Source organism: Megalopta genalis, chromosome 3 (genome assembly GCF_051020955.1).
Source record: "Megalopta genalis isolate 19385.01 chromosome 3, iyMegGena1_principal, whole genome shotgun sequence".
Lineage (NCBI taxonomy): Eukaryota > Metazoa > Arthropoda > Insecta > Hymenoptera > Halictidae > Megalopta > Megalopta genalis.
In genome coordinates this window covers 34724379-34751492 of record NC_135015.1, presented here as the reverse complement: position 1 = coordinate 34751492, position 27114 = coordinate 34724379, and the positions used below count along the sequence as shown (strand labels likewise).

At 42.1% G+C, this 27114-nt stretch overlaps 1 protein-coding gene across 2 annotated transcripts in view; it reads left to right on the top strand.

Annotated features, from left to right (window-relative positions):
- Positions 1–27114, top strand: part of LOC117228811 (acid sphingomyelinase-like phosphodiesterase 3b) — a 115141-nt gene that overhangs the window by 62833 nt on the left and 25194 nt on the right. For both annotated transcript variants that reach the window (XM_033484826.2, XM_033484818.2), the window contains exons 2-6: positions 133–206; positions 5388–5456; positions 8610–8781; positions 17746–17951; positions 20488–20684. In XM_033484826.2, the coding sequence (XP_033340717.1) occupies positions 146–206; positions 5388–5456; positions 8610–8781; positions 17746–17951; positions 20488–20684 (705 nt within the window). In that variant the 5' untranslated portion in view covers positions 133–145. The remainder of the gene's footprint in view (positions 1–132; positions 207–5387; positions 5457–8609; positions 8782–17745; positions 17952–20487; positions 20685–27114) is intronic.

Sequence of the window (27114 nt, the reverse complement as noted above, 5' to 3'; positions counted from 1 at the left end):
CGCGTGCGGCGCCTCCTCGCTTCGATGACAACGGGGAGTTATCGTTGGCCTGGATCGTTCGCACGTTTCCCGCTAAATTAGACGGGCCACCGAATTTCCCCTGGTTTTTAACCGGCCATTACGTGATTACAGATCCAATCCCGGAATGATGATCCGCCACTATCTGATGCTGCTCTCGTGGCTGTGCGCCGTGCAAGGGAAAATAGGTAAATCCATCCGTGCATGTATGTACGTGAAACTGTGCCAGCTGACCTTTAATGTCGCCCCAGATCTCCTCTCCTATCGTCGCGTATCCGTTGTCAAACCGATGCTCGTGATCACGATGTTTTGATTCCGCGAACAAACAACATTCGCCATTTTTCGATGTTACAGTGTAATGTCTCCCTAACTGACGCTCAGATTGCGCACAAAAATGGACAATTCGGGAAGAGGAGACACGATTATTCGTGTTTCGCTTCTCGTTTTCATAGTTGTTGACAATTCTATTTCTATTCTTCTATTTCTATTCTATTCTTCAATAACTATAAAAACGAACCGCAAGGCTCGAATAATCGTGTCTCCTCTTCCCAGATTGTCCATTTTCGTGGACAATCTGAGCGTCAATTGGAGAGACATTACTGTATTTCGCCGAGATTCGTGAGTTCTTCGAGAAATTTCTGTAATTTTGCTGGCAGCCTAACTTAAGAGGCGATTGTTTCGATTCGCGTTCTTCGAAATTATTACGCGTTTCGTAGCAATATTGCAGTTACTGTTACAATAATGTTTTTACGGAGAAATTTCTGTAATTTTGCTGGCAGCCAAACTTAAGAGGCGATTGTTTCGATTCGCGTTCTTCGAAATTATTACGCGTTTCGTAGCAATATTGCAGTTATTGTTACAGTAATCTTTTTACGGCGTTGCGAGGTGTCGATGTGCAAATCTACGACATCGGTTTGACCTGTCAACTTGCTTGAATCGTTCTGTACAGTGTACAAACACAAACTATAGCTTTGATCGAACTGCTCGAGGTAATTATGATTACGAAGTACAGTAAATTCTCCATAGTTTTGGGGTGGATTTAATTTGGAGTGCCTCGTTTTTTATAATTGTCGACGATCGGTAACTATAGAAATGAGCCGCGAGGCTCGAACGAACAACAATTTCACTTCCCAAATCGTTCATTTTTGTTTACAAGCTGAAGGAAAATTAGGGAGAATTTGCTGCAACTCGGTCGCATTCTAATTCAATCACACTTTAATTCGAAGTTCCTATCCCCGTTCAATTAAATCACAACGCAATTCGCAATTGTAACCGGAGTATAATTACAAAACACTGAGTGATCGAATTAAATTAATTGCGAATTACGGCGTAATTGAATCGAAATTATGGATCGAAGTATAATAAATTGATGGGAAAATGGAGGTTAACGGAAGTAATAAAAGTGATTAAAGAGAGAAATGTAATGAAAGTAATGTTTCGATGCTGTTGAAAATTGTTTCGAGCACGGTTGTACTTTTCGCACATTTACCGTCCAACCTTTCTAATTGGATCGAGTTGTTGCGGCGCGCGCGATGCTTAATAAATATCCGAATTAGTAGAAACGCGGGTCGCGATGCATTATCTAAAGTGAGCAATCATAGATCGTGTGACGCTCTCGCAATTGTTTCGGACACAATGGCAACGCGAGCCCTGATTATTCGATACACTATGTACTTTGTAATGGTCGGTCGCAGATAAACGTTTGGACGCGCTGAGTTATTTTATCGTAACGAGGAGGCCCTATTAATAGATCGGTAAGTGATTCGCGATTAATTGCTGAGACCAGGAGAAAATACATGTCGCGTTTATTTAGAGGAGGCTCGATGCATAATTGCCGGTCGCTGCTGTTCCCGTCTAATTGAATTGAATTCTTTGATACTAATACATACGGTTGTCTAATCGTTGATTAATTATTGATTAATTAATTGTTATTTAATCGTTCATTAATTGTCAGCAATTGTTAGCAGGGTCCGTGTGACGTTTGATAAGAATCAATTTTTAATTCGAACGTTCTCGCAATCGAAATTCTAATACGATTAATTCGTTAAGTATAAATAAAAAATATGCTGCAAATTATGCTAGAAACGGTTGAAAGTACACCATAATCCGTGACTGCTCAGGATAAATAATGTACAAGCGTACAACTCAACGCAATTAGAGAGTGGTCGGCATTAATTTATCGCTTCGAAGTTCAGCGATCTCGCGATTGTTTCGGCGATATATAAAAAATGTACGAACAGTGGCGTTTATGAACAAGAGATTTTTTTTGTACAGAACGAATTAAACAAGGCGAGTCTATTGAATTTCTAGAGCTGATAAATCATCAATGATCGCTTTCACTGAGTCATCAAAAATTGTGTTCTCATTAGAAATTCTATTCTCGTGAAACATTGTATAATACCTCGTCCCGATCGAAGACGACAGATCGTTTCGAAGCCCGCAAATTGTTTAACGACCCCGTTAAATTTCTCTCGGTTTATGTGTAATAATCCAGAAAAAAAACGATAGTTCGCGGGAACATCCTGCAGAGGTATAGCGTGCTTCGAATTCGGAATGTAAATGCAGGCAAATGAAGTATAACGCGACGGCAATTTACGCGGCTCAATCGAATTTTCGGTTAGTTGGTGAATTAATCAGCCCTAGAAACATCGCGATTCATCGAGAGTCATTGTACACAATCCTCTAATGATTCTTGCAGTTAGAACGCCATTAGCCGGCCGTATGCCATCATGCTCCGAGCTGCGAGAATCATTGTGCCCCCGTGTACGTGTATACATATATACACGGTGTCCCAGGTTTTAATGTACAAACTTTGTCAGTATATTCTATGGCACAAAGTATGAAAAAAAATGTTTTGTAAACATAGGCCATATAGAGCTTCATTAAGAAGTTATAACAAAAATTCAGAATAGGAATAGTACTCAACTAAAAAAAAAATAAAAAATAAAAAAAATCTTCGATCGATGTCAATCATGTATTGTCGACAACGGTTATTAATACATTTCGAAATGTATTAATAAACACAGCTTACATAAACACACGGCATGTGCTGATCTATTCAAGCCAGTGCTCGCAGTAACAGCGAATTGATTACTATTCCTATTCTGAATTTTTGTTATAACTTCTTAATAAAGCTCTATATGGCCTATGTTTACATAACATTTTTTTCTTACTTTGTGCCATAGAATACACTAACAAAGTTTGAACATTAAAACCTGGGACACCCTGTATATATATGTTTAACCTATGATGTTGCTTGTACGTCACACACATAGCCACACGCGCGCGCGCACGCACGCACACACACACACACACACACATACACACACACACACACACACAGAGAGAGAGAGAGAGAGAGAGAGAGAGACAGACAGGCAGACAGACAGACAGACAGACAGACAGACAGACGCAAATATATACACACACGTGGTCCATAGTCGATTATTAAAACGTGGAAAGTTGAGCCGAATATGGGTCGGCGTTCTTTGAACGCGCACGCCCCACAATTGGTTCGTCAGTCGTACGTTAACTATTCCCGGCGCGGTTAATTATGGATGGGATTAACAAGTTGCCGCTACGTAAGTGTTCGATTAATATCGCTGAAACGACGGTAAAACCCCATGTGCCAATTTCAGACCCGAGTAACGATATTTCAACCGTGTGTTGCGCATCTTTCATTTGGTACAGTCATTTATTTCTGTGTTTAATCGAGTGCTGGTTGAAATGCTTCGTTGATTTTACCAGTGCATAATAAGCATTTAATATGTGTAGATATAGTTTACGACATAAAATAGTTAATTTTGTCACAACGTGGAATGACAAAGGAACTCCTAATTTAAGAAAGATAAAAATCGGCACGTTTCTTAGCATTTCAAGTAACAGCAAAATCGAAAGACAGTATTTCAATCATCGTCTCGTAGACGTCCAAGACCGTCCAAACATAAATTCAAGTCAGTTAGTCCAGTTTGAAGACAGTTGATGTATTATAACCCTTTGCAGTCGGAGCCATTTTAACTCGAAATCCAAAATAGTTTTTCTAGTGTTTCCATTTTATATGAAATTGAATTTTCTAACTCGTGCAACAATTACGCTATTAAGAGTTTCATAAACAAAATTTGATAACGTTATCATTATTTTCAAACGTGACATAACAATTTTTAGTGGCGCCTTAGAGTCACCACTCGACTGCAAAAGGTTAGAAGGTGTCCGAATACTTTTGCCCGATACTGTACATCCCCGTCAAAGCTCGGAGACGAATAATCGAAATACAGTAATTTCTCCCCAAATCGCGCTCAGATCGCGCACAACTGTTGACAATCGATAGCTACAAAAAAATCGCATCCCCTCTTCCCAAATTTCTGCATTTTCGTGCGCAGTCCGAGCGCGAATTGCGGAGAAATTACGATGCCAAGTTTCAGCGATGGATATCACGAAAAATACGCCGAATCGATCCCGAGATCGATTCGAGATATTTCCAGAAAGTCGAACCGGATATTCCGTAAGAAGGTACACACGACTTCGCCAGAAATAAAAGGAAACACCGCCCGATCGAATCCCGTCGGCTAATTAATCGAATTCCCAATTCGAAAGTCCCGAAATAACCGATGAACGGGACCGCGGGAATTCCGTCGAAAACAAGCACGCCCGCGGGTCCGGGTAAAAAGTTCCGATGGAAAACAAACATCGCGGCTGGAAGAGCGCGTCGGGGGTCTAGTTAACAGGTTAATAAAGAAGAATCCGGCCGAATAAAACAATCAAGGGTCGCGTGTACCGATCGCATTCGTATTCCGTTACGGTTTCCATTTGTTTTGATAAATTTAACCTCCGTATCGGATCGATCTCCGCTCTAATTACCTTGCAAAGTGGCCCCCGCCTTGTTCAGCCGGCCGGTCCCCCCACCACCCCCCGCGCCCCGCCCCGGGCAGAGCGGACCGCCTCGGCCCGGTTAATTTAAAACAATCCAGGCTACATCAAGAAATCGAATACATTTCAATTTCAACTCGGTCTCCCGGAAATTTCCACTTCCAAGGGGATCGGCTCGCTTTAACCCGTGTCTACCTTGTCCTTTTCCGCGGGACACACGGCCGCGTTTCGTTTCGTTCCGTGATTGCACGGACAAAGCGCTCGCAGTGGCGGCGGCAGTGGCGGCGGCGGCGGCGGGCCCCTCCGTGCACCCTCCTAACCCGTTCCCCCGTAGCTCTCTCGACGCCGTCGCCACCGCCGGCATCGTCCATCCGGGCCGACGTTACATCAGTTTACAGGGCTAACCCGTAGGAAAGAAACACAGAATGCAAATGCGACGCGACGGGATGCAAATAAAAGCCGAAACGCGGAAGGCGCACGACCTCGTTTCTCTCTGCTTGCAGGGTATTTCTGGCACATCACCGACATCCACTATGATCCGAGGTATTCCACCCAGGGAAACGCAGCTAGCAGTAAGTAGTTCCATCGTTGTACGACAGCCGGTCGGCCTCCCTGCATGTACACGCATCCTCCGCGCGGCACCCCGTCGGCCCACCCCTTCGGAACATTCGCGAAAACTAGCGAAGGCAACGAAGGCCTCTTTTATATTCGGCCTCCGGTGTGTTCCCCGCATCGGGCCTATATCCTCTCTGCTCGTTCCCGCCGCTATTTACCGATCGTTTTAAAGTGCCTGGCGTGTCTGGCTGGCACGAGGTTTGCATGAAACAGCGCTACCTCAAATTGCGTCCCATACCGGCGGACCCCGCCGGCCTAACCGCGTCTCCCCCGCCCTATTTCCTGTCCTTTCCTGCACACCAACTCCGTGTCATTTCGGCGTTAGGCTGCACGTGACCGTCGGCCGTGCTCGCCCTCCTCGAAGGTCGCCAAATCCAGCACCCTTGCGACTCCCTCGGGCGACGCGCAGCCGGGGCCTTTTCGCCCGATACGCGGGAAAATATATTTCCTGATTGTGGCACTAGATTTACGGAACCCAGCAGAATGACGGGTCAATAATTCTTTTTTGTTTAATTTTTTCAATTTTTATTAGTTTTCTTGATTTTGTATTGTAAGGATATATTTGCGAGTTGTTTGTTCTATTTGAGTCGTTTATTTTGAAAGTGGCATAAGTCACTTTTCCAAAAAAATCGAGTTAATGGTAACACTAATTACAATTGAACGGTATCTTTTCATTTAAAAAAAAAAAGTGACTTATGCCACTTTCAAAATAAACGACTCATTTATATGTTACTTGCGGCAAATGTTGCGATAATACTTGTTAAAAGTCAGAGTAAATATCTTGTTGTTACTTTTATAAACTAATATAGAATAGTTGCTTTTTTTTATTCCGTGAATTTAGTGTTCAAATACTGCGGGGCTATCCCAGCCTGTGAGGCGGCCAATTACTGTGCCTTTTGATTATTTTCGAGCATAATTGGCTTTGTATTTAACGCACATTTATCAGATTTTTTCATTTAAATTCAATCAATCGTTTGTTCGTTGAAATTAAACGCAATCTTCGGATACCACGAAAATTATTTGAAGTTTTTGGTACAGAATTAGCGATACTTTCCGCGATATTCGTGAAAATGATTAAATAATATTACTCAGTAATATGAATCGTTCTAGCTGAGATATCGTAATGTAAATTTGTAAAACGTATTAACGCGTTGTCGTGCTAAATCTGGTCGAAATTTAATAAAAGAAACTTAATAGTCAACCCTTTGCGCTCGAAGCACTTTCAACTGTAAATCTGAAATAACTTCTCTGACGTACAGTACTTTCATTTTATTCGACAAAGTGCATTTTATGCATGCGAAATTGAGCCTCGTTACACCTTCGACAATTTTTTAAACCTAAACTTTGTTAATCTGAGTCGTCTGCCGAGCGCAAAGGCTTAAAACTTTAATTTGCTTTTTTCTAATAAGAACCCCGGCACGCAAAAGTTTCCGCGCAAACAGCGCGGTCCGCGTTGCGTCGGAGATCACGGAGAAACGAAACGGTGATTGTTTGCGCGAAATTCTTCTCTTTAGTATCAATTTCGCGCGAAGAGTACGTCTTGTCGTGTCTCCGATCGCAATACTTTTTCAAGACGGACGTTTCTCCGCATTTCGAGCGCGAACGCCCCGCTCTGCGACGCCCGGCTTTTCTATTTTCCCGACCGGCATCCCGCACACCCTCGATTCGGTGTTCACCTGCGCCGTTCAATCCGGCTAAGAACGGTCGTTTGTCCGGGTTACGCTGAAATTGCCGGCGAGAGCTCCCCGCCGGACCGGCTCCGCTGCTAGGAATTCACTGGAACCGGTGTCGAACTGTTTAGACTGACCAGTTGGGCTTGGTCGGGTCTCCGACGACCCGAAGCTGCGGTGACGGTAACGCCAGCGCGGCGAAGAGGATATACACTTTGACGGTTTCCACATGGACAGTGGATATTTCAAGTTTGCATTTGTCGAATAGGAAGCCTGTATTACGTATGCGCCCAGTTTTGTAACGCGAAACGGCGTAGAGTAGAAGCTCGTTTATCGACACCTTTGATATCTGAACTCGCTGTTGTTCGAATATGTCCTCGTGAATTAGTCGAGTCGAAAGCGATCCATACGCCACTAGGCTTCTTTGTGCGCGACCCACCGCCGCAAGGTATTTGTTTGTTCCGGTAATTTAGTCCAGTTTTAAAGTCGTTTCGTTTTAAAGGGTGGACGAATACCTTTTGTTTAGTCTATTACTTTGTTTGTGAAAATCATAGGAAACGTTGTGCTTGTATTTTCTATTGTTCTGACTTCTTCAGAGTTATTATTTGGGCTTATTAGACTTAGACTTTAGGCTTAACGTTTACTTATTACTTTGACTTATTATTTAGACTTATTAGACTTAGACTTAAGACTTAAAACTTATTAGACTTGGACTTACGACTTATTAGGCATAGACTTAAGACTTAAGACTTATTATTTAGACTTATTGGACTTAAGACTTAAGACTTATTATTTAGACTTATTAGACTTAGACTTAAGACTTTAGACTTATTATTTAGACTTATTATTTAGACTTATTATTTGGACTTATTTAGACTTATTAGACTTAGACTTTAGACTTATTATTTGCTTATTACTTAGACTTATTATTTAGACTTTAGACTTATTATGTACTTATTACTTAGACTTATTATTTAGACTTATTAAACTTAGACTTTGGACTTATTATTTAGACTTCTCTCGTCCTTTCTGTCCCAACGCAGGGTAATGGAGCCGGTTACTGTGGGGTGACCGATAGCTCCGCCTTCTACTTGTTTTCAAGCATAGTTAACTTTCTATTCATCAAATCGGACATATTAAATCTTTTTATAGCCCTCACAGTTTCAGTAATTTCGGCATAAAATGTGTAGAATCATTAGCAAATTTTCGAAGCGTGTACAAACGCCGAGAATGGTCCAGGGCTTAAAATCGTCGGAAGTGTACGATTGAGCCGAGAGATAGGAAACCTCGTTACTAAACGATGGCCGGTGGCCTAATGCAGCAGCGAATGGACAGTGCCGTTCGAATCTGATTCCGGTGGATTCTTGTCGGTCAGAAACGGTGTCAGTGGAGCCGGTGTCGGCCGTTGTCAATGTAACCCTCGTTTGCCCGTATTTTCAGTGTGCTGGGACACGAGAAACAACGGCGACAGCAGTCGGATACGGCTCGACAGAAAGCTGGCAGGGGAGTTCGGCGACTATAACTGCGATTCACCGTGGGCCTTGATCGAATCAGCGGCGAGGGCAATGAAATCGGCGCGCGGCGAAGGAATCGAATTTGTCCTCTGGACGGGGTAGGTTCTCGATGGCGTATAGACTGACTAGAGAGGCAAGGGAGAGAAGGAGAGAGAGAGAGAGAGTGAGAGAGGAAGCGAAAAATAGGAAGAGAGAAAGAGAAAGAGAGAGAGAAGGGAAGAGAAAAAGAGATAGAAAGGGTGTGATTGAGAGAGAGAGAGAGAGAGAGAGAGAGAGTGAGAGAGAGTGATTGAGCGAGAGAGAACAAGAGAGAGATAGAGAGAATGTGCTTGAAGGAAAGAGAAAGAGAGAGAAAAAGAGAAATCGAGAGGCTTTATTGAGAGAAAGAGAAAGAGAAAAAGAAAGAGAGAGAGAGTGATTGGGGGAGAGAAAAAAGAGAGATAGAAAGGGTGTGATTAGAGAGAGAGAGAGAGAGAGAGTGATTGAGGGAGAGAGAGAAGAGGGAGATAGAGAGAATATGCTTCAAAAAAAAGAGAAAGAGAGAGAAAAAGAGAAATGGAGAGGCTTTATTGAGAGAAAGAGAAAGAGAAAATAAAAGAGAGAGAGAGAGAGAGAGGGAGAGAGAGAGTGATTGAGGGAGAGAAAAAGAGAGAGATAGAGAGAATATGCTTCAAAAAAAGAGAAAAAGAGAGAAAAAGAGAAATCGAGAGGCTGTGCTTGAGAGAAAGAGAAAGAGAAAGAGAAAAATAAAGAGAGAGAAAGAGAGAGAGATTGTGATTGAGAGAAATAGAAAGAGAGAGAGAAGGGGAGTGATTGAGAGAAAAAAAAGAGAAAGAGAAAGAATGCGTATGATTGAGAGAGAGAGAGAGAGAGAATACGATTGTGAGAGAGGGGGGGGCGGACCTGATCGCCCCGGGCCGCTTGCGACGAGCTGCTCCGCTGCGACGCCCACGCTCGATTAATCGCTTTACCGCCGCGCCGTTCCGCTCCGTTCCGCGCCGCGCCGCCCGGATAAGAATCTACCGAGGAATTATGTTTGCCGGACATTAATTGGATGGTAATCGCGGCGTAGGAAATTCAACTAACCGGATCTTATGGAGATTATCGGGCCGGCGAGGGGCGGAGCGGCGCGGAGCTGAGCGGCGCGGAGCCGAGGCGGGGCGATGCCAGAGTTATCGAATCGACGGATCCTTTCAAGATGCATTTCAGATCGATAGATTGTTTCAACCGGAAGAGTTTGCCTCATTAGGACGCTCGAATCTAATCAAGGATAGCGTACCGATGGTATTACTGTAATGGGAGCTGCTGGCGAGCCTTGACTCTCGAACTGGAATTATTGACGTTAACGAATAATGAATGCATTTTCTCGGCAAACGGAACCGAGATTAATCGGAGGAAAATAGTGTCTTTGCTTGATTAATCTTGATTTGAGCGATGTAGACTCTGGAGGATTTTTCATTTGAAAGAACAGTACTTTTTTCTGTTACTTTCACTGTTCGGCTAGAATCACAGTAATGTCTCTCTAATTGACGCTCAGATTGTCCACAAAAATGGACAATTTTGGAAGAGGAGATACAATTGTTCGAGACTTGTGACTCGTTTTTTATGGTCAGCGATTGTCAACAACTATAAAAACGAGCTGGAAGGCTCGAATAATCGTATCTCCATTTCCCAAATTTTCCATTTTTGTGCACAATCTGAGCGTCAATTAGGGAGACATTTACTGTATTGCGATTAATCGGTCATAATTTCTTTCAGGTATAGAACGGAAGGATGCGAGAAGATTTAGGGTAACATTCGATCGCAACTGACACCATTCTCTGTAGATTTATTAATGACATTTGAAGAGGAGTGTACGATATTAATAAACCGAGCACACTTTTCTTATCTGTTTAAATTCGGTATAATTTAATCGGAGAATCGAAGATAACCGTCTTTAATGTACCAGAAATGAATGAAGAAGATTCCGATTCGGGTTACGTTCTTGAAACAGAAATGCATTACCGAGAATTGCATTCGTGATGAAATTTTTGCGATCAACGAAAAGGTTCGTCGGCGCGTTTTTCTCTTTTCGTATAATGGAGTTCCGTGTTCGGTCGGAAGGTTTCGAGTAACTTCGGTCCGTGCGTTCGATCGTGACTCGTATTATGTTTGCGCAAACAATATCTCATCAGCGCGTGCATGCACAGGCCTGTTCTATCGCATTCCGGCATCTCCTCGGACATGAGTTGTATATTTCGCCGGCATAAAGGCTTTTATTTTCAATGATAAAAAATTTGCATACATGATTTCGTGCATTGTTCATTCTTCGTTCAATAGTTTACGCTGGCCGATGTTCGAGCGCGTTAAAATAAAATCCGAGTTTAATACACCCGTGCCTGTCGGTGAATGCCGATAAATGCCGTTCGAAAGTGCCATTATTCGGATCGGATGATTTCAACGATTTAGCGAGAATGTACGATATTTTGTTGCGGATTATTAAAATTTTTTGTCACGGGCAAATATTTAGGCACACGGTTGTTACATAAATGTTAACGTTGAAACCGAGAAGAATATTTAAAGAGACATTTATGTATTTAAGTTACGTCAACTTTGTGTGTGCCAGGAAGTTTATAATACATTCATTGAAAAAAGAATTTAGACATTCAGTGCATTAACGAATATATATATATGCACTAAATTTTTATTATATATTTTATATATATATATATATATAATATTGAAATATTTTCAGACTGACTCGTTTCAATCGATCAAATAAAAAAGCTCGATCTTTTCATTTCGAGACAATCTTCACTCGTTTTTGTTCCTATTTCGCGACGAGTTCATTGCAAATAACCATTTCTTTGTATTTTCATTCGTGCGAAATCTAGCTGCGATTCGTATCAGTTGCGCCAACATGTTAATTAATTTGCATACGTTGCGTACACACGTCGACTCCGCTTAAATCAAATTTCGTTGGTCGTCGATTGAACGTCTGTTTACCAACGCTTGTCTGAGAAGTCGCTCCTGTTCTACTTGTTTGTCCACACGTAGTCTGCTACCCTATTTGTCTGACCATGTCCGTCTTCATTCCGCTTCTCTGATTGCGGGTCGTTCCCGCTCTCTACCGTGGGACCATAGGCCACGCCCGTTTCACTTGTCTGATCACAGGGCTCAGCTATTCTACTTGTTTGATCGTAGATCACCCCTATTTCAGCCGCTGACCGTAAGTGGTCCCTATTCCAGCGGTCTGACCATAGGCTATCGCCATTCTACTTATCCGCGTACCATTCTCCTTGTACCATTATTATTTTGATACATTGCGCCCGACGGTGCGAGCTGCGATAAATTCATCATAGAACCGAAGACGTTCGACCGAACGTGTTAAACTGAAATATTAGTAAATAAAATAAAATAAAAACGTCTTAAACTAAATACAGTTAATAAAATTAATGAAAATACAAGAATGTTATATACGAAATTGAAAATACAAACATGTTGAAAGAATGAAAAAGTACAAATACGATGTGACGGCCGATTGGGAAGCGATCAATGTTTAACGAACATGTAAATATCGTATGACGCTTTCCAAAAGCAGACCTTTCGAAATATTTCGTTGAATAATGCAGAGCCCGGAGAATAATTGGCTGCATAACGGGAACTAATCAATATTCGTTTCGCTGTTTACTTTTGTTAATTGTTTGCTTAATCTGCTGTCTAATTTTATTTCAATTTCTCTAATTCGATATACGCGCCGGAATTTAATTTAACCGATACCGGCGGCGGCGTTGAATTGTCGCGCGTTCAATTTACGAGCGCGTCGACGGCTATAAAAGTAAAACGCCGAATGCCTGATTTATAACGCTACTTCACAAAATTGTAATCAACGGGTAATTATTACAGGGCCGGCCGCGACGCAATCAGTAAATTGGATGATAAATCAAAACGAAACTGATCGATCTTTAACGCGGCGCGCGCGCGCGCGCGGCAACTAATCCAATAATTGATAATCCGCAAACTCGAGGAACAAAGATCCAATGGGCCGTAAGAATTTCTGTTTGCGTAACGCGGCACGTCCAATGGCTGCGTGTCCTGTATAAATTAAACAGCGCAAATTGCTAGTTTAATGGGGTTTGATCAATTTATCGACGACTGAATTGCGAACGTTAATACACCGCTGAATAATTTGTCGGAACAATCAACGATTCCTGTCTATCTCGTCAAATCGAATAAAGGTTGTGATTGACATAATTCCCTCGGTTAAGTCGCCCGTTTTTATAATACGCTTCGGCAGATAATAAAAACGCCTGTCCAATTTCGTTTTGTCGTTCTCCAGTATCTACGTACATTTATTATATACAACATAGATTATTTGCCATTTTCCTCTGTGTCTTTCGGCGAAACATTCGGTCGAACTTTTTCCGAATTTCGTTGCTGTCGCTCTTCGATTTGTTTGCATCAAATAATTGTGAATTCGCGTGATAAACTCCTTAGATTTTGTTTCGAGCGACACGTTCGTTGAATATTTGATGATTTCGAGAGCGAATGGAAATAAATGATTTGATTAAAATAGTGTACTTTGCACCGCTGGCAAAACAAACGGCAAGCTTTACTAATTTTTTCGTGAAAATAACGTAGTAATAATTGGCACTTCGAGTCGAAATTATACTGATTATTAAATTCAGCGTACAGCAATCGTGACACGAGAGCTGACAATTTTGTTGACAAATTGCTTTCAACTCGCAACTTTGACGACACCAATCTCCGACTTAAAGTTAATGCTCATGAAAGCCGGATCCCGGAAAAGAGCACGTCCATTCGCGGTGAAATTCAAAGTTTAAGGTGTCCCAAATTCATTCTATTAATATCGCGTTTCATAGCGAACTCGCGGAACAATGATGATACTGCACGGTTGCACGAACAACGTACGCGCTTCGGCGAAGCTACACGCGAAATCCGGCATTTCGTAACTCGCGATTCTCGATTTCAAACTTTTCGCTGCTTAAGCTTTCAATTTTGTTTCGTGCCCCGAACAGATCCGACCCTTTGTGCCAAGTATTTTTACTTTTTTCCCTGTTATCTCTCGTTCTAGAGACCCACTTAACAACTGTTCGTGTAACAATAATTCCGTTCCACTTATTGGGTCAGAAATACGTATAGTTGTCAAGTCAAAGTTTACAATAATTCGACGAGGATTTGATTTGCAATAACGTTTGCATCTTTTGCTGTTATTTTTCGTTCCAGATGCCTACTTCAAGATTATTCGTATAACAATAATTTCATTACAATTATTAAGTTATAAATGCATATAGCAGTCAAATAAAAGTTTATGAAAAACTCCAAGAGTATCCTATTTTGCAACAAAATTTGTGCGTACACAATATTTTTAAGTATAAGCGACGATAAAATCACGAAACCGCGGAGCGTTCCAATCGAACTATATTTCCGCGATTGTCTCTGCATCGGAAACGATTTGCTTTTCAAAAATTTTCGAAATACGACACGGTTCGTTCGAGATTCGTTTCGATCCAAGTGCAACGACATTTGTATCGCACGAAGTAATAAATGCACGGCGCGGTTGAGAAACGAGCGAAAGAAACGGGCGTATAAAATCGGATCAGATACAGAGAAATAAGCGTCACTTATTCGTAAGAGGTAAAAAGCCAGCATTTACTGGCTTCAGTCACGGCTATCTTTCTAATAGCGTTACAGCAAATCACATTTCAAACTTTACAGGTTGCCGAGTAAGCTGTAGCGACACGTGTGCTCACGCGATACCTACAATTTTCCCGGCTTAGTTTCACCATTTGTACCACTTCATTCCTCGGACCTTTCATTTCGCAGTTAGCCGCGCGAATCTTTCATCGCGAATTCTGTCGTGAAATTATTCCGATTCGACGTTTAGGAAATCACGCGGGGCAGTCGAACGAGGGACAAAATCGAGGCGCTGCAATCGACGAGCAGATGATTATCTTCAATTTTTAAAGAACCTGCAGCGATGTCTCTCTAATTGACGCCCAGATCGACCACAAACATGGACAATTTGGGAAGAGGAGACACGATTATTCGAGCCTTGTGATTTATTTTTATGGTTATAAATTGTTCACAATTATAAAAACGAGCCGCAAGGCTCGAATAATCGTATCTCCTCTTCCCGAATTGCCCATTTTAGTGGACAATCTGAGCGTCACTAAGGGAGACATTACTGTATTCCGATTCGGCCATTTAGGAAATCGCGCGGCAGTCGAACGAAGGACAAAATCGAGGTGCTGCAATCGACGAGCAGATGATTATCTTCAATTTTTAAAGGACCTGCAGCGATGTCTCTCTAATTGACGCCCAGATCGACCACAAACATGGACAATTTGGGAAGAGGAGACACGATTATTCGAGCGTTGTGATTTATTTTTATGATTATAAATTGTTCACAATTATAAAAACGAGCCACAAGGCTCGAATAATCGTATCTCCTCTTCTCAAATTGTCTATTTTAGTGGACAATCTGAGCGTCAGTAAGGGAGACATTACTGTATTCCGATTCGGCCATTTAGGAAATCACGGAGCAGTTGAACGAAGGACAAAATCGAGACGCTGTAATCGACGATTAGATGATTATCTTCAATTTTTAAAGGACTACAGCAATGTCTCTCTAATTGACGCCCAAATTGTCCACTTCAGTGGACAATCTGAGCGTCAGTAAGAGAGACATTACTGTATATTCTATGCACTCGAATGGGCGACTCCGAGGCACCATTGAGAATTGTTACGCTACAAATTTATACACATTTTCCACGTCAAATAATTAATTTAATAATTTCCACATCAAATTTGATGAAATTTCAAAAATAGCTAAAAATTCAAGCAATTTCCAATGAATCGTGTAAAACGTAGCTACCGGATTTCAGAGACGATGGTCCGGATTTCGAGTTGAAACAGCTTCGAGCGCAAACGGTTTTTATTTCGCCGGACGTATTATTAGTTTCATTTCACCATTTCATTTCATCAGATATATCGAGTAGAGAAGTTTAAACCGGTCTCATATATCAACACGGCGTAAACTCGTAGAATTCGCTGTTTTAACAAAACTCGTATCGGGCTCGTCGGAGTTTTCGATCGAGGCGTATCGGCACACGATCGGCGATAACCGTGTTTGCCCAATGATGTTCCGGGAGGGCAAATCAGAGTCGAAACTTCCGAACGTACCACACCAGCCCTGCGAAGTTTCTTAGCACGGTTTCGCCCGGCGTTACCAATTAATTTCCAACGACATGTGAGAAAACGCAATATCCACGGTCGCGCTCGACTTACTTTTCCCGATTCATAGCACTCGACTGCCGGAACTTTTCGGCCGGTGGCCGCTTTAAATTGCTATACATAAATCATACAGCATTTTCAATTTAGTTTCGAGCTTCGGGACGCGTAACAAATGGCAAATCGTACCGTGGGAGGAGCCGCGACAAGACTATCGAACGAAAGATTTTTCCAATAATTGAGCCGTATACCTTTTTCGAACCGCGAAATGAAAGAACCGAGTGAACTTTTAATAAGCAATTATTTTCGATGCATTAACAAAAGACAGCGCTTGTATACATTCGACGTCTCTCGTTCGTTACGCGAGTCGGCCAATTAATTATCGTCTTACGCGGATGTTAACTTACTTCTCCTTGTTACATCGTTACACCGGCTAATTAATTATTTCGCATAATCTTCCGTCCGGAACGTAACTTCGACGTCCGAGTGGCCGAAGTTTAGGACCGATCTGATTAAATGCAATATTCCGTCTCCATTGTAATGTATAATCGTCACAATGTTTCGACAATTAGACGGAGAGGATGGTGTAGCTCTCGTCTATTTCCTGCGTCCTTTTGTTCGTACGTATCTGAGATGAGTTACAACGCATTGTTGGCCGATTCCCTTCATGGAAATTAGCGAGGACGTAACGACCTAACTATTAGAGACGCACAAACTGCGCCCAGCTAAAGAGACGTCCGTTTGTCGAGTAATAGTCGAACACAATAGGATCTTATCTCGTCATGGTTAAACTACTTACTTATTGGACGACGACGACAACAACAACGGTACAGTGTAATAAATACTTAAATTTAATTTTATATTAATTGCTATATACACGTTGTATTGTACATAGAAGCTTAGACAATTCCTCTGAATTCATCGAGTATCTTTACAGCAATACTGTGAATTTTTAAGCGAAATAGAAACAATGAAATTGTGACGCATTCTTCCGTCTGATAATTTCAAGTCGCTGAAAACAATGTCTTGATATACTTCGATTCCTTTTACAGCTTCTCTGTCTTGTCTTTAGCTTGTCCACTTTCGCCTGCGCGATTTTATGCAACTTAAAAATCGCCTAGATTAATCGTAAAAACGTGAGGCAGATGAAAAAGTGTTCGAATAATCGTCGTAAGTAGACTGTGAATCTTTGCGTAGAATAAATATCTTACGCATTGATTGCAACAAACAGGAAATGCATAGTTGCCTACTTCTGTCTTGAATAATTCTAACGAGTCATAAATTATGTAATCTGATTGTTAAATTATTCTATCGATATCACGTTTATTTTATTCGTCCAATTAAATATATCGTATCGCCTTATAAAATGTGATAAAAATGTCATCGAAGTATAGCTATAAATTCTTTGTAGATCATGCTATCGTGTCGTTACAGTTTCGAATAGCAACATTCCTGAAATAAATTCGACGTACTCCAGCCGAGATACGAAATCGTGATAATTGCAGAACGAACGTGTTAATTGCAAAAAGGAGTGCAAATAAAGTCGCCGATGAAAGGGAAGGTGTACAAAAAAGTCTGCAAGAAAATCGACGTTGTTCAAGCGTTCGCCCGATTTTTTACGAATATCTGGAACTCCCGTGTCTTGAAAATTCGTCGAGAATCGTCGAGAATCGTCGAGGGTCGTCGAAGCCTGTCGAATAAGTCTCCGGCGTGCACACGCGTTCCCGTTCGCTATCGTTTCCTCCTGTTTGCCGGCGAATCGGAGTAATTCTCGCAGCGCTCTCGTCGTATGTAACCAGTGCTAACGAGGTTGTAACTACTTGTTGCAGTGACGCGCTGACGCGCACCGCCGGCATGAACGCCGAGCTACGTCTGCAGTGTTTGCGGAATTTGACCGATCTGTTGTCCCGCACGTTTAAGGAACAATTTGTGTTCCCGGCGCTCGGACACGAGGACCTCGGAGTAAGCTTCTCGCAACTGGCCGTGGTCTGGCAGCAATGGCTGCCGCAGGAAGCTCTGGACACGTTTCAAACCGGTGAGTAGAGCCCGAGCACGTTCCCCGATTTTGCTCTGCTTCGGCAAGCCTGATCGAGGAATCAGCTGCTCGTTTGATGAAAACGTCAACTTGCCCGTATGCGAGCCAGTTTGATCGAACGTACGTCGCTTTAGACAAGATCCATCGCATTTGAATGGAATAAATGAGTATAAATGAGTATAAATTTTCGACGTTGCAGTTAGAGAAAGGGATTGAGTATGAGCGTTAATCATTTATATCGTTTATACCATTAATACTATTTGTACCAATTGTAGCATTTTTTAACCGTGAAAATGACTCATCTTCTTGTCGATATCTTGGAGAACCTGTTTAATAATATTTTGCAATTTTTGTCTTTAACAATAGCACGTTTCTCGTGCTTCAAAATACTGTTGTCTATCAGAAACGTTGCCTACGATTTATTTCAAGTGTTAATATTCAATTGACTAAAGGAGAATCGTCAACGTTTTATGTAATTGATTTTATATAATTTTCTTTCAAGTCGTAATCGTTACCTTGGAAAGTCGCCTTAATTTTTAAAGTATCCAAACGTGTTATTTCAATATTCTATATTAACGAATATGCGAAAATATTTCATTTTTAGAAAGCAAATTCAATTGATCAGATATAAAATATTATATTTAGCTTATTCCCCCCTCCCCTTCCACCCCAAATGAAGAGTAATAAAATACTCACTGATTATAAGTTACTATCCCGCCGCCATTTTCATCCTCTTTGCACTATTTGAAACAACACCCGCGCAGCATTGTTTTAAAAAAATGTTGAAAATTAGGTTCACGCAACGCGATGATCGATAGCGAATATGAGTAGATAGCATCCAATGGGATCCAATAGCATCCGAGGATTGAGCTTGAAGTCTGATGCGGTGTCAGCCATTTTGAACGATCATCTTACCGCATCAGAGCAAACGATCTTTCGTGATTCATCTTTGCATCGCTGAACCTTCGACTTTTCTGTACACGCGCTATACACACAACACAGTATCTAGTAGTATATATATATGTATAGTTTAAGGTTTCTAAGTTTTGGTCTTGAAACAACGTTAAAATCATTGTGAACAGCACTAATGCTTCGATTGGGACCATCGCGAGGCGTGGCGGCAAGCTCCGCGGAACGAGAAAATTCCTCGCTGCGGCGAGGGATACGTGTCTTGTAATGGTAAACAAGCCTGCAGGAAAATACGGAGACAGGGTAGAATCGATACCGCGACCCGCTGCAACTACGGGTAGTCGGCACACGGTTTTCGGTGCCGCTAAACCACCCCCTTGTCACGGTACCGATCATTCTAAAAACGGATTGTCAAAATATCGATTCCCCCGCTTGCTTTCCGCTGTTGCGTTCTTTGCGATGTCGCGGATTTCTCTGCTGCGATTTTTATGTCCTTCTGGACTCATTGCGCGTTTTTGTGTGGCGTTTGGATACACCATTGCACTATAAGAATCAGTAACAACGAATAATTCGAACAATTTTTTAGTCGAATATTTGCTTATTCGATTAATTCGAGGAATTCTTTATTCGAACATTTTCTTATTCGAATAATTCGAAGAATTCTTTATTCGAACACTTTCTTATTCGAATAATTCGAGAAATTCTTCATTCGAACATTTTCTTATTCGAATAATTCGAGGAATTCTTTATTCGAACATTTTCTTGTTCGAATAACTCAAATAATTCGAATAATTCGAATAATTCGAATAATTCAAATAATTCAAATAATTCGTATAATTCGAAAATTTCGAATAAATCTAAAAATTCTAATAATTCTAATAAATCGAATAATTCGAATAGTTCGAAAAATTCTTTATTCGAACACTTTCTTATTCGAATAATTCGAACAATTCTTTATTCGATGAAAACATCGCCCGACTCTCATCTAAAGTAACTTCACAGTCAATTTAACACTTGGAACGTTCGAAACGTCATTTCGGAAGTGCAAATATTGCGCGACACGCAGCATTTCTTTCGTCGCGAAACCTTCAGAAACGTCCGAGTTATAATGACTTTTCGGGAAGACTGTTCTCCGTTGAAGGCGGGCCGCGTTCAACACAACTTTTCGAGCAAGTTTTAAGAGAGGGATCTTTTAAAACTCCACTTTTAATCTACGAAGGAATTTCAACGTCGAACAATTGTGCGTTTTAAATTAATTTCGGACGGTTTCCCGATCCCTTCCCCCCGGTTTTCAAAGACGGTCGGGCGTAACACCGCGAACGGGATAAACTGTGATCCGACAGCCAACGCTTTGCAAGTATTTGTCCAATAACCAGTTTGCCGGATGTTTGCGCGCAGTCACCAGAAACCTTAATATCCCAGCCGAAACTTTCGCAAGAACGGCGCGATTCCGTAATTCGAAATTTATTCGCGGAATAACCGAGTTCTTTCTCTGTCGGGCCAATAAAAAGCTAATAATACCCGGGGCCGGCAGTGTTGAGGGTAGAAAATTACGGAGGAGCAGGAGGAGGGAAGTCGAACATAAGCTCCTGGCAACTCACTCGACGATTTCAAACACTTGTTACAGCCGGATATTACACGATAGAGCAGCGCTCGAAAAAGTATCGAATCATCTTCCTCAACACAAATTTGTGGCTGAACGTGACGAAGAACCGTATGCTGCATCGCACGGCGGCCATCACGATCGATAACACGGAAGATCCTTTCGGTCAATGGGCCTGGTTCACGACGGCCCTCGACAGTGCGAGGAGGAAGGAGGAAACGGTAAGCAATCTCAACTATCTCGAATATTAACGCTCAAACCGTCCTGATGTACAACGTTTCGCCTCCTTACAGCCGCTGCCGTTTTCTATTATTTTGCCACGATCTGTATGCAATCGAGCTTCGGCGTTTCAAATATTCCGACGGCTCACGATCGCGACGAAGATGCCATTTTTATTATTTCCCCTTATCCTGTGCACAAGCTAAATTCAGTACCTCAAATATTCCGATGGCTTACGATTGCGAACAAGATGCTGTTTCTATCTTTTCTCTTTACCCTGTGCACAACCTAAATTCACCGCTTCAAATATTCCGATGGATTTACGGTTCTGCAAAACATGCCACTTTTATTATACTTTCTCAGCTGGTGCGCAATCTATCTTCAGCTCACGATTATGAGAATGCTTTATGGAACAGATACCGCGTCTCTTTTTGTCCTAACGTGAACTCTTCGGGGTGGGAAAAATGTCGGAGAAGATTATTTGCACTTTTAAAAATCGAATTAACGGGTCTTTGTAATTAAATCTTGTAGAACGAGATGTTCTACTAATAACATGATCGGCTAGACTTAAGGATTTGTTTTGTTCTGTTACTTTGCAGCTTGTACAACGTCTCAGACTATAATTTTATCATAAATTCTATGCATTTCATACTCGATGATAATTTCAACTCTAAATCAGAAATAGTTTAGGGTGACACGGTATTTCCATTTTTTATAATTTATTAGCGCAATTTATGTGGATCAAATTCACAGTCTATATAACAGTTCTTCGAAAAGAAACAAATTTGATAATGTAACAATTATTTCCCTGTGCCATATAACAATCTTAAGCGGTGTCTCAGAGTCACCAGTCGAGTGCAAAGGGTTAACATTCTGTTTTGACGAAGAAAAAACCGAAAGCATTGTCTGAGCTTTTTTCTGACTGATTTAAGAAATACAGAATATATAATTCTTCCTAATTTTCCTCCAGCTTGTAAGCAAAAATGGACAATTTGGGACGTGAAGATATGATTATTTCGGCCTTACATCTCGTTTTCATAATTATTAACAATCGCCAACTATAAAAACGATCCGCAAGGCCCGCCTAATCGCATCTCCTCTCGCCAAATTGTCCATTTTTCTCTACAATCTGAGCATATATCAATTAGCGAGACCTCACTGTACACGCAATACCCGTCCAAAACCGTGATCCCCAATTAACACTAAACGAATAACAACAATAAAAATACCAGCGAGCAAACGCTGCTCGCTGCACGCGACCCTAAACTTTTGTATCGCCGTATCCTCGAAGCTGTCGTTGCAAGAAAAATCTTCCAGCCACCGCGATATCGCGTAATTGTGCGCCCTTGCGTCGCATCGCGAGGTTATCGTTCTAACAGTAGAAGGGGGAGGGTGCTAGAGGTGTTCTTAAAGCGAGCGAATTCCGGCGAACAAACAAAGGGGGGATCGCTTAGCGCGGGGTCTGCGGGGGACGATATTATTTGCATCTTGCCGCCCGCGTTTCCCTTTGTTCGCCTCGAATCCTGGCCTGCTGTTCCGGCTGGGTGGCGTAGGGGGCTCGCGATGCGTCGCTCGGCTGATAAAGGGTGCGAACTGTTTCCAAGACGGAAGCGTAACTGAGCCGTTAAGTATATTTAACTTGGAGGAACCGGTTGCCGGTCCGCCCTTTGCGCGGGACCCGGGACTCGGGACCCGGGGCCGATTCGATAATTAAAAGGATCACCGGAGGTCTGTGTACGGAAGCTCGCCGGGATGTGTACATACACGCGTAAAACGAGGCCGCGATATCCGAGTCAACGGCAGAGGATCCCGTCCGACCGATGCTGGAGCTCGGCGCGTTGCTGGCGCCGGTGTTGGAGCACCGGTGGCTCGCAGATCACTTTATCGGCGAAACGTCAATTCGCCGGGGATAAAAATCCTTTGGCCGGGGCCGGCTCGTTTCCTCCATTTTGGTCTCTGTCGCGATAAATTATTTACTCGGCGCGCAGTTATCGGGTTGACAGGCTATCAGTCAATAACAGAACTTCCGGGACCCCGGAACTTTACACTCCGCCGGCGGCCGGACAGCCGCGTTTTCTCCGCGAGCCCCGCCGACCCGCGGAGGAAGCATTAATATTCGATATTGTTTGACGGCTCGGTAATCGCTGCGTCACCCTCGAACGTTATTATTCCGATGATTTCTTTTTTTTTTCACAGGCACGATAGGGCCAGCTTGTCGATTATTGCGCCCGTCGTAACGGCGTTCGAAGTTTTCGACAAATTAGCCTTTTTCTTTTTTCATTTGTATCGCAGTTCGTAAAATATTTCAATTGTACGGCTGATATTATTCGGTACTGGGAACTCTGAATAATGAAGTTTAAAGGATGTTTAAATAATGAGGATTTTGTATGAGAATATTCGAAAAATTATTTTCGGATTTTATAGGTTTTATGAAGTTGCAGTTTCGATTCCACTGTGAATATTGCACGTCGAATTTTACTTGAGAAACTTTATTTCGAATTTTATTTTGAAGCGGGGACTTGTTTGTTATTTTTTACTTATTTAAAAAGAATGAATGGTGTCGTCTAGAACAGATTCGTTCTAAATGGGCTTCGCAGTCAATGGGTTAAACAGTTAGGGTGAAGTGATCGGTGAGTGAACACTTAAGCTGCATGTTTGTTAACCTTTATATGTATGATTTTTGAATTATTGAATTGATTGAATTTTGAATAAATGAATTGATTGAATTTTGAATAAATGAATTAATTGAATTTTAAATTGATTCAATTTCGAATTAATTCAACTTCGAATGAATTGAATGTTGAACGAATTGAATGTTGAATGAATTGAATTTTAAATGAACTGAATTTCGAATGAATTGAATTTCGAATTAATTGAATATTGGATGAATTGAATATAGAACGAATTGAATTTCGAATGAATTGTATTTCGAATTAATTGAATTTCGAATGAATGAATTTCGCCGCTAAATCTACCATAGATTTGAAGATTGAAGTTCACACGAAGATTCTCCGAAGCATGATTTTTGTATGCAACGAAGAACGCGCCACCGGTTGTACAACAATTCTGTTCGTAATTTGATTCGCACGACGTCGTAGTAATGCGGTCTTTTGATGTTACTCCGCCGGTGAACAGAAGTTAAATTGAAACTGTACGGGACAATACGATGTTTATAGGAAGCCGTACTTCTCACGATTACAGAAACTTCATTGCGATTTAATATCGACCGTAATTGTACAAGTTGTTACAGAGTTTAAAATATATTGCTCTTTAGAAGCTCGCCGTGATTATCGAACTTTCTTCGAAAATGTTATACCACTGCGAAATAGAGCCTGTATAAGCTGAATCGATATTTAATATCTACGGCTGGAAGTTATGGAAAACAGTATAAAAACTAGCACGCGGCAATAAGCTCGGGCCACTTAAACTCCCGGCGAACTTTCGGGAAGAATATGATTCACAGGACGATTATAAATGCGGCTGACATGCACACACGAGACAATTAGTTTTAAACACTTAAGCCTGGATTTGCTTGTTAAAACTTTCCCTGCGGCCCGTGGTATCAACCTTGATAGGTTCGGTGCGGTAAAAATGATTAAACGGTGCAGGCTAACAGTGCACTGTGAAAAAAGAAACAAACTTCTCTTGATTGCGCTTCGTTATGACGGCGATAAGATTTGGAAGCACACCGTTTAACCCTTTGCACTCGAATTACTGTTGCAATCCAAACTGTTGACTGTTATCAAAAAATTGCCACGTTTATAATATATCGTGTTACAAAATCATTTTAACAGTACCGCTTTTGTTAATATTTAACAACTGGTCAATGGTACTTCGAGTACCATTTTAACCATAAGTGTATGACTGAATTATTTGCTCAGATTTGAAAATTAATTATCACGATGGTCTATTGTATCTTTCTAATTCGCTTAGGATCCGCAAAACGTGTGCGATTGTTCAAAAAATAATCGACTTATCGTACAACTTAACTTTTCAATTGAATAATTGACTGTATCAAATATTCGAAATCTAATCAAATATAATTTGTCTAAATCAATTGGTCGACATTTTTTGAGATTGTTCATCGGGCGATCGAACTGTGCAAAAATTAAAAGCGCGAGCATGCTGCGAATAGGTTGAATTTCGCGCGTAAAAATTGCAATGAAAGAGAAAAACGATGAAAACACCGTAGGTGAGAAAACACGTTTTAGATCTCGAGTTAAAAATAGCTCGGAGTGCAAACGATCGACGAACATGCATTAACAATAGCGATTCACTTGCAACTGAACTCTCCTCGTTCTTCGTTCGATTTCGCAATTACATTTCATTGAGAATCTACATCTGCCGCGGCCAGATTTATTTCCGATCCACTCACTCCGCGCGACCGGCAGGCAACAGCTTAATGAAAATCAACTAAATGAATCCTGTACGCGGACCATGATCTCCGCAAACAGAATCAGTTCCTCGAGCAAACAGTTCCGCGTGCTTCACTTGTCAATCGAGCAGCTCGATCAAAACAGTTCGACAACATTCGAAACCGGCTGAAGAATGCCGCACAACGATAGCCGAGAATTTATCAGTCGCTGGCCGACCGGTCGACGCGGAAGTTTAAATTAAACCACGAATTTAATTGTCCCGTGGAAAGCTTTCCCGTCGATACGACGCAATAATTTCGTAGAAACTGATAGATGCCCGGGCAATGTGTCTCGAGCCGAACGAACCAACTTCCACCGAAGATTTACTTTCTCTCACTCTCTCTCTCTCTCTCTCTCGCTCTCTCGGCCCTAGAACGAAACCGGCCCCGGTTTCCTCCGCAAAGTCCGTGGCAAACGTCTATTTCATATGGTCGGCCACGTTGAAAGAAATTCCGGCCGGCGAAGGGAGGATGTGACCATCGATGGTTCTACAGGGTGGTAAAAAAAGAAACGATCCCGAGATCCGAACGGAGACTCCGCCCCGTTCCTGAAACGGTTTCTGCTTTTTTTCCACTCGGAGGAAAAATATCCTGCGCGATTTATTGCCCGCCGGCGACTGTTTGAAAGGGTTCTTTTCGGTGATAAGAGCAGATTTTAGCTGCTCGGTTATGTTTATAAAGTTTAGGCACTGTCGAATTCGGTTTACCATTGGCTCGTTTCATCAATAGTTTTACTTCGCACTTTTATCGTCATCAATGCGCGCTTAAGAATGAAACAAAGGAAAACCTATTTTGTATTTAATTGTAAGCATAACCAAGTGTGTTCCGCACCACAGCAACTTGCCCTAATTACAGCAATGTTAACAAAGCCAATTTAATTCGAATACTATGATAATGTTAATTATTCGTTTCTCTAGCTCTTCTATTATAATCGATACACATTTTTAGGAAGAAGCAAAAGCAAATCTTTAGTAAATGAAAAAGAGGTGACACGATTATTCGAGTGGATTTTTACAGTCGCCAATTGTCAACAGCATGTCCCAAAAATGTAATGCAATTATGAACTAAGGGATTCCTGAGCTCATTAGAAGCAACTTTTTCCTTGGCAAAAACGCAATCCGCGGCTTCGTTTACGAGTTATTAACGAAAAACACCGACCAATGAGAGTTGAGCTCGACTGGTGCGAGGCGGGCCAGCCGACGAGCTCAGCATCGCCCAGTTCCGCTCATTGGCTCATCCGTCTCGCGCCAGCTGACCTCGCCTCTCATTGGTCACTGTTTTTCGCTAATAACTCGCAAACGAAGCCGCGGATCGCATTTTCGCTAAGGAAAAAGTTACTTCGAATCGCCTAAGGAACCTCCCATTTCCGGATTACGAGACATTTTTTGGAACACCGCAAAAAACCGAGCCTCGGGACACGAATAATCGCATCTCCTCTTCCAGAACGTCCATTTCTCTCTTAATTATCAATTATTTATCCATTATTTATCCATTATTTATCCGTTTACCGTACACCTAACCGAAACCCGAAATATCCACAATACCACCGTCCGAACAATGACGAAGCTTCCAATTAGATTCCCCGAGGTGTGCAAACATGTGTGGACAGGAGCGTGCAGGGATCGCGGCGCATTACCATCGGCGAGCATCTTGACCGGTTCTCAGCCTGGATTTCGTTTCGAGGGCGAGGATAGTAATAATCCCCGCGGAGCCGTATTCGACGGACCGATGGGACCGTCTTCGACAGGGCGGCGATGCGAGGGGTCGCCAGCCTGTATTCCGTGCATAGCCGGGGACGAGGCGTTTTTGTCGGGTCGCCGGTGAATTTTGACGACGATAATGCCGGGAGAGCCCGTCATCGGACGATCCGCCACGATCCTCGAGTTTATGCGTAACGGGGCGAGACACGGTCGGTTTCATGAACGTGCGCGGGGGTAGAACGTGGTTCGTGTGCGACGGCGAAGATGTCAAAGGAGAAGACAGGCGCGCGAGAAGAGACGACGACGTGCACGAGGTGT